Below are 8,758 nucleotides of genomic sequence, written 5' to 3'. Positions count from 1 at the left end.
ATCCAGAAACTTGACGCGCTATAAAAAGACACGCTCAGGCGAGGTTGGCTATTGCGTGCATTTGTTCTCGGGTCTCTAACGGTGATGCGTCAGCACCTCCATCAGAGCCGGAATTTGACTTTTTAAGGCTACTTTTTATCTATTTGAGTTTGTTTTTCTTAATCGGTCATGGCCGAGGGAGACTTTTACACCGTGGGAGGGCGTCCGAGGTTTCCACGCGACCCTTTCGGAGAGTCAATGGCGTCTCGCTTCCTGGGGGAAGATGACTTCGGGATGCCGCCATTCCCGGATGACCTTTCGGCCGATTGGCCCGGCTGGGCGCGCCCCGGCCGGATCGGCTCTCGCCTGAGCTCGGCTACACCCTTCGGCAGCGGCTTGCGGACGGGGTTCCCCGAACGGCGGCGGAGGCTCTCGCCGCCCTTCGCCACCGGGCGCTTCAGCGAGGCCTCGCCGAGGAGCTCGCCCACCGGCGGGTGTGCGGGTGAGCCGTGGAAAGTGTGCGTTAATGTGCACAGCTTTAAGGCGGATGAACTGAACATCAAAACTAGGGAGGGATTCGTCGAAGTGTCAGGTGAGATCATAGCAAGTGAATTGTACATTTTTGAAATCCCAAATTGAAATGGTTTAATGCTGGTTTCAATTTTCCAAGCCTATTGTTTGAGTTTTACATCTTTTTTTGCATTATGTTGTTCCAAATGTCCCAGTTTTTATCTATTTATTGTTTTTTACAACCAAAACACCAACCAATGTTCAATTTTTATTTAGAATTTTCATCAAATTATTACATTAAGTTTTTTCCTGTATGGATTTAAACCGTGTTTTAAGGTTAAAGGTTCCAAAAGGTTTCTTATTTTTAGTCACATTTTCAGAAAATGTATAGTGAATAAAATAAAAACAACTGATTCTTTTGGAATTGTCAACAGAAATTAAAACATTATTTTGTGTGACACCAACCTTTTCAAATCTTCCTATTTTAAGTAATTGGATGTCGTTTGCCATCAATGGCATGCAATTGGTTTAATTAAATCTACTTCAGAGTTACCTAAGGCTCTAAGAAGTTTCTATTTATGTTTATAGTCTACATCATTTAATTATTTAACAGTTTTTAATTAAATTTTCATGAATTTATAGGCACAATTATATTACAAACATAATTATGATGAAGAATTACAAGGAATTTAAAATGACTAATATTTAAATATTTTTTCATTTTCACTCTATAAGGCTTAAAGATCTTCGGTCATAAAAAATAGATATACATATATACATATTTTTTAATTCGCAAAAAGACCACTGTGCCTGAAATATATTTATTGTTTGACAAATAATAATAGAAAGGTCTTTCAACTATAATTTACCAGGCAACCTTGCATAGAATCTGTCATTTGTCGCCAGCTGGTGGACTTCAGGGTTCCCTATGTCCGCAACTCGGACACCTGTCGTACATTCCTAGAGCGTTGCTGTTGTCCCCCCCCCCCCAGAGGCGAGACAGATTTAGCATCTTGCTGTCGTCAAAGTTTCGAATGGAATGTTCTCGAAGTTTTCTGCGCTGTCGCTGTCATGCTCGACATGTTCGGTCCTTACAAATATGAAAATGCATAAAGTTTGGGTTTGAAAAGACGAGTCAATTCTAGAGTCTCCGTTTTATTTAAATCCCCTTACATAAGTATATCTGGTATGTCAGCTGGATCATTAAGTCAGAGGTTGTCACTGGAGACCTGACCTCATTCTAAAAGTGTGGCACAAACATGCTTTGGAGGCCCAGCATGATGACACCAAGCAGGAAAGGGAAGCTCAAATTTTAGCAGCATTAGTCATACACCTCTAATCAACGTTGATTCGACGTTTTTCTTTAATTAAGGTTTAGGAATTAAGGCTGGGAAAATAAAACCCCAAAGCCTGAGAGACCATACTCGGAATTCTATTCAAAATTTAGCCTCCAAAATGTTAATTAGCAAACTGTAAAATGAGAAGCGGGTGTCCTGATGTCCTAGTGATTAGCGCTTAGCCCTAAGAGTTCTGAGATTGACGGTTCAATCCCAGGTTGGGACATTTCTTTGCATGTTCTCCCGGGCTTGTGTGGTTTTTCTCCGGGTACTCCGGTTTTCTCCCACATCCCAAAAACATGGTTGGCTGGTTAGACACTTCAAATTGTCCCTAGGAATGAGTGTTAGTGTGAATGTTTTCTGTTTCCTTGGGTGTCCTTTGCCTGGTGGCCATATTTGGCTCCAGCACCTCTCGCGACCCTCCTATGGAAAATCAATGAACGAATTTGAGAAAAATGGTGGTTGCAGACACAAAAAAAGTCAAATGTGCCATGCTTTGAAAATCTTTAGTCTGCCAATTTTCTTTAAAGTGACCATCTTTGTTCAATAGTATCATGTGCAATTGTCTATCACAGTCCAGCCCCCAGAAATCAGATTCACTTGGCCTCATCCAATTTGGTTACCATGTGTATCATGAATAGATAGAAAAAGACACACCAAGTCTGCTATTTGTATTTAAGGCAAGCAGCCATTTTAGACTCCACAAAGTCGGCTCTTAACCAAATTTCTCATGTGCTGAATCTTCCAGAACATGTTACATAGCACGCTTGGAATGTGTGCTCTCTAACCTCCTTCGTGATTGAGCTCACAAATCAGCTCACTTGTTGAATTGGCAGTAAGACGAGTGTTTTCTCCTGAGCTTTTTCTTTTTTTTTTTTTTTTTTACGTGCGACCAGCACTCAAAGAAGGCGGCGGGGTCGAAGAAGGCCACTTTGCTAGCGGCAAAGCTGACATTTAGCAGCTGCTCTCATGCAGGGGGAGATATGAAAAGAGGAGTAAAAGAAAAAAAAAAGGACCTGAAGTATTTTTACGTTCTCCGTGTGCTGACCTATCTTTTTTTTCCCCGCAGGAAAACATGAAGAGAAGCAAGAGGAAGGAGGAATTGTCACAAAGAATTTCACCAAAAAGATCCAGTGAGTCATTTTACAACTGTATATGTAGGAGACCACTAACGGTTGTTGAAACCAATGCAAGATAGTGTCAAAAAAAATGAGGTCATTGATGAAACGGCACCCTCATCCAAAAATAACACATTGGAAATGTTCAACACAAAAAAATACAATGTAAGAAAGGTACTGTATTGGCTTTCCCTACCAAGAAAAAGAAATATAAAGGAAAGACTATTTTTCTTTTCCTCTATATTTAATACGTACATAGAAATATTGAAAAGAAAATTGTTCTATAATATTCTTTCATCCAACTAAAAAACAGAAAGACAAGTTTTTTTTTGTTTTTTTACTGTGAATTGAACTGAGTTTATCCCTAGTAGTATTCTTTTTTTGTCATTCCTTTTTCTTGAACCGCTTTATTCCGACGAAGATCGCAGGGGGTGCTGGAGCCTATCCCAGCTGACATCGGGAATTGGTGGCCAGCCAATCACAGGGCACGAGGAGACAGACAACGATTCACACGCATACTGATTCCTAGGGGAAATTTAGAGTGTCCAATCAGCCTACCATGCATGTCTTTGGAATGTGGGAGGAAATCGGAGTACCCGGAGGAAACCCACACAGGCCTGGGGAGAATATTAGTATACTGATATTCAGTATCAGGGTTTTGGGGGCATTTTCAGGTCACTCTTTTGGCACATCTCTAAAACATGAGATTCATGATTTATTTAACTGAACAAGGTATACGTTTTTAATGTTCCTAATAGTGTATATTGTGTATAAAAATTAATTCAACTGTCACCTACATATAAACTGGCATAAATCGCTCTTGTCAAACTGACAGCAAGCGTCGGGCAGGCTGGATGGCCATTTTTTTTCTCTAATGAGAACCAGTCCGTGTCTGGGGTGATGTTTACATTGACTTGCTGGAGGGATGCGTCTGCCCGACGGCCTTATTTGGCAAAGGCTTTGCACGCCTCCTTGCCTTTAGCTTCACCGTGAGCTTGTAAAACATTCAATCCATTTTGGGAGGACAAGCAAAAGTACCTGAAGGGAAGTGACACAATCAGAGTGGACCACATTTTGTTTTCTCTTTCACGTATCATAAGTACTCAGAAGACCTTTTTTTTCAAGATGTGACTTTTTGCAACCTGAAAATCCTGTTTCAAACAACATTTTATGTATTTTATCTTTTACCGTACACCTGCACAAGGGCCTAAAGATGGAAATTGCCTTTGGCTATAATTGTACATATTTACATTTATATGTTCATTTTTATGTGTTGTCCTTTCATTAAATAAATCAAATTTCATCAGGGAAAAACACATTGGAATAAAATTATAAGTTTGTAGAAGATGCAGGATTTTAAGAGGAAATATTTAAGAATTATACAAGAATAAGATAGTAAATTTCAACAGAACAACATTTTCAAAATTATAAGATTAAGACACTATTTTACAAGAGTAATTCATGAAATAAAATCAAGATTAGTCATCACTCATTCATCATCCACACTACACTTCCTTGCAAAGGTGGTGGGAGCCTATCCGAGCTGACAACACCTTAGATTGGTCGCCAGTCAGCCATAGAACACACAGAGAGACAGGCAACCATTCGCATACACAATCACACTGATTGGCCGGCCTGTGGGTGAGTGAATGTGTCCTAAAAGTGTTTATATTAAGATCTCACGTAATTTATTTGAATGAATTAACTCTATTTCTACATTACAACATCAATTTAGGGAGAAAAAAAAACAGTTGTGTTTAGGCTTGTATTTTAGGTTCCATGCTAAGATGTGTTTGTGTTTTAGGATCCCAACGGATGTGGACCCTCTGACGGTGTTCGCCTCGCTGTCGCCCGAAGGCGTGCTCATCATCGAGGCTCGCCAGACACCGCCTTATTACCTCTTCAGCGACGAGGCGCCACCACCGCCACCTGAGGAGGACGCAGACTCCGGCCCGAGGCTCCAGGAGGCGCCGGTGCACTAAGCAAATGCCCCCCCACCCCCCCAACTTACCTTCATTTCAGCCCATCTTAGAAAATATCACGTTGAGTGTATGATGAAAAATGCAGGAGGTCATGATACCATGACATTGCTCACTAATGTGGAACTACATGACACCACCAGGCGAATTAAGTGGCTTAATATGCCGCAATACAATGCCATTCACTCATCTATTGTGTTCAATGTCAGCACAATTGATGGGTTGAGTAATTGATGTGGAAAATTTCTTTCTTTCTTCTTTTTGCCTCAATATTATTGAACAAAACAAAAATGTTCCACGTGCCTTCTTTTTTGGAATTTGCTTTTTTTATAAATAGTATGTGGTTTCTTTTAAAAGTGCGCTTTGCATCTGTTTTTCTATTTGAAGTTTGATGTTCCCGATGCAATGAAATGTCAAATTTGCGTCTTCAGCTGTCATTTCATTTATTTTCTGAAATGCTTATCCTCACCAGGGTCAAGAGTAGAGTTTCTTTTTCTTTATTTTAACCTTTACAGCTCACGTATATACCTCACTGACTATCATTGACAGGATTCGAAGCCCAATCCATTTTGTCAAAGTTGATTGGCCGTAGGCCACGCTGAAAAACGAGCATTCATAGCCAACCTTCCCTGTTTGAATGAATTTGACATCTAAAGACACAAAAGGCAAGCAGACACCGTTAATGACAAAGACAAAACAGGAACTAGAACAAAAACAAAAGATAAACCAGAATGATGGTAAAACATGACATATCTAATGGAAATCTAAACTAAATCGAAGAGAAAACAAAACAATAGAAACATTTTTTTTCATAATGTTAGGTTCATTAAAAGATACCTAAAATAAGTCAAAACATGAGCCTAATACATTTTAAAAGCTTATCAAATTCAAGTCAAACAACTAAAATAACTTAAAACAATAATTCACAGCATTGCAAGCAGAGCTAATTGCGTGAATATTCCTAAAACCTTATTAATACAAATGTGCTTTTAAATAATAAACATATCAAATTGAATTGTAATATAATACAAATCAAAATGAAGTTTAAATAAATGAAGTGAAATTTGCAATTTTAAAAAGTAGTTTTCATTTCAATACATTTACAATAAACTTTCATCAACTTTATGAAAATGTTGAATAAAATAAAAATTACACTTATCTCCATATAGACAATTATTAACATTTACTACTTGAAAATGATACAAATGCAAAACATTATATTATAATGCATAACAAACATGGCATGCCCTTACTTTAATCAATCGTGGGTGGCTTCATATTCCAAATGTATTCTATGTATTCCCACATTGGACGAAACATATTCCCAATTTGGAACCATATTGTTACTGTGGCCTCTTATCTGTCGTCGCCATGACGACGGCGAGCACCCACAGCTCTGTTGACTGTCTTTGCTGTCTCCTCAAAGATAAACAAGGCAATATGATCCTCTAGCAGCGTCATTTTAACAGCACATTCGCTCTTCACATGCCCCCTGTGGAGCGCTCAAGCGCCGAAAGCTTGCATTGCCACACGACGTGGCTATGTGCACACGTATGCGCCCCCCCCCCCCCCCCCCATCCATCCCTCAAAACAATGTCCCACTTCGACACCAGCAAGGAGATATTTGCTGTAAATTAACTCATCCATCAACACAAGACCTGCCAGGCAGAATCCGAGTCTTCCCACCCTCCTGCCAAAAACGGATGATTCATTCAAACAATCCTCAAAAAAAGGGTTTCTTTCATTATTAGCAAACTGGATTCAGATTAGAATTCTGAATTGGATCAAGATCTTCAAGTATAATTCCCACTTTCAGGACACATAAAGCATTTTGGCATTAGTATCTCCTCATTTACCAACAGATACAGCACCAGCTTAAGTATCTTTAGTATGAGGTTTGGGCAAGGTCACCAGAGTGGGGAATGAAACCCACAGCCTCTGGGTCACCCTTAAGAGCCAAATTTGAACAAATAAACAACCATACACCAATTGAATGATAATATATTTGCAAATGGATTCAGATCTTGGTCAAAAGTGAATAATTTCAGGCTTAATAATAGACCAAATTGAATGCAAATCTCTTTTCCACTTCAGATCGAAACAATAGCAGCATGGTGTAAAAGTGTTATTGATTCCTAAACGTTCACAAACAAGTTGGTTAGTGTGCAGCAGTTTTTGACAAGAACGACACATGTTTCACATGAGGCACCATAACCCCTCCTCTCATGCCCTCCTCTCGACTGGCGACCAGTCAAGTGTTCACTGGGATTCGTTTTCTTGCCATCTTGTTCAGGAAGCGTTCTTTGCGTGACTCGATCGATGTTGCGGCGTTACAGAAGATTTCACCGTAGTATTGGGGTCAGAAAGTGTGTTGGATTTAGATTTGGATGACTGCAGGGTTTTGCAGAGCTTATTGCACATGGAGCAATTGTGAAATAATATTTTAAAAAATACAATCATGATAAATCATTTTTAAAAACACAATCATGATAAATCATTTTTAAAAACACAATCATGATAAATCATTTTTAAAAACACAATCATGATAAAACAGTAAAAAATACAATTATGTTACATCATTTAAAAAATACAATCATGATAAATCATTAAAAAAATACAATCAGGATAAATCATTAAAAAAATACAATCATGATAAATCATTTAAAAAATACAATCATGATAAATCATTAAAAAATACAATCATGATAAATCGTTTAAAAAATACAATCATGATAAATCATTTAAAAAAATACAATCATGATTATTCATTAAAAAATACAATCATGATAAATCGTTTTTTAAAAATCACGGAATAAAATTTGAAAAGATGTAGTTTGTGCATCAGAAGATTTGCAATACTGTATATTTTGTAGAATATAGCTTGAAAGTAAATGGGCTCGGAAAGATTCTATTAAATTGAGGTGGGAATGATCTCTGGAGGATGAAGTTTGTGTCAAAGACTCACAATGATAGTTTGCAGCAGACTGGAACTGGAAAGGATGTGGTTGCTTGTTGAAAAGCAGGCGTAGTGAGTGTGTATCTTGGAGACAACACACATCTGCCACAGAATAAATGGTGGCCTTTGCCTGGGTGCATGGTCTGTGTGTGTTGGTGTGTGGGGATGACTGTGTTTCTCCTTGAGGGCAGTGAAGGCTCCACTTGCAAGATGCTGACATTTCATCCAAGCACATACATGTGCATACGTGCGTTTTGAATTTTCATTCAGATGATGAGTTGCCATTTCCCTTGAATTTTTGCAAGGTCACCTACAGTAAATGGCTGCCGCGTGCATTTTTGTCATGTCTACGACCTAAAAGGCAAACCTAGCGAAAACCCATGCAGGCCCGGGCAGAATATGCAAACTCCACACAGAATTTCCCGAATACAGGATGAATAAAGTTATCCAATCCAATCCAATGACATATTTTATTGAAAACTTTAGCTTTGGACTGTTTATCTCATTGGACGAATCTTATTGGGGCAAATTGTGCTTACCAGAGAAATTTAAATGTCTTGAAATGGGGTTGTAGTTTTTGAGGACTATGAGTAAAGATGGTGTCAATTCCAGTGGAATGGAATTTTGTTGAAGCGGAACTTGAAATAAGGTAGCTTGTAGTGCACGCCAATAGGATAATGACACTGGAAAACAACACACTCAAGGTGTGGCTGGCGAGACGCCCCACAGCCACCATTGGATCTGACAATGTGACCTTATTTTTTTTCTTTTTAACTTGGTTGTTGCAGCCACTGCACATTCCATTTTGATGTGACGTGAACGGGAAAGTAATTACGCGTGCTAAATGGGAAAAACAAGCCAGTTATGTTAGAGGAAAGG

The 8,758-nt window shown here is 38.9% G+C and overlaps 1 protein-coding gene across 1 annotated transcript; it reads left to right on the top strand.

The window, feature by feature from the left end:
* The first annotated feature begins 37 nt into the window (after positions 1 to 37).
* hspb8 (heat shock protein b8) lies at positions 38 to 5,345 on the top strand. The gene is made up of 3 exons (XM_077715211.1): positions 38 to 571; positions 2,896 to 2,959; positions 4,749 to 5,345. The coding sequence occupies exons 1-3, from the start codon at positions 169 to 171 to the stop codon at positions 4,924 to 4,926; spliced, it is 645 nt and encodes a 214-aa protein (XP_077571337.1). The 5' UTR covers positions 38 to 168; the 3' UTR covers positions 4,927 to 5,345.
* Positions 5,346 to 8,758: the final 3,413 nt, after the last annotated feature.

Source organism: Stigmatopora nigra, chromosome 4 (genome assembly GCF_051989575.1).
Source record: "Stigmatopora nigra isolate UIUO_SnigA chromosome 4, RoL_Snig_1.1, whole genome shotgun sequence".
NCBI classification, from domain to species: Eukaryota; Metazoa; Chordata; class Actinopteri; order Syngnathiformes; family Syngnathidae; genus Stigmatopora; species Stigmatopora nigra.
Note: the sequence above shows the minus strand (reverse complement) of the source record. Positions and strands in the feature narration are given on the sequence as shown.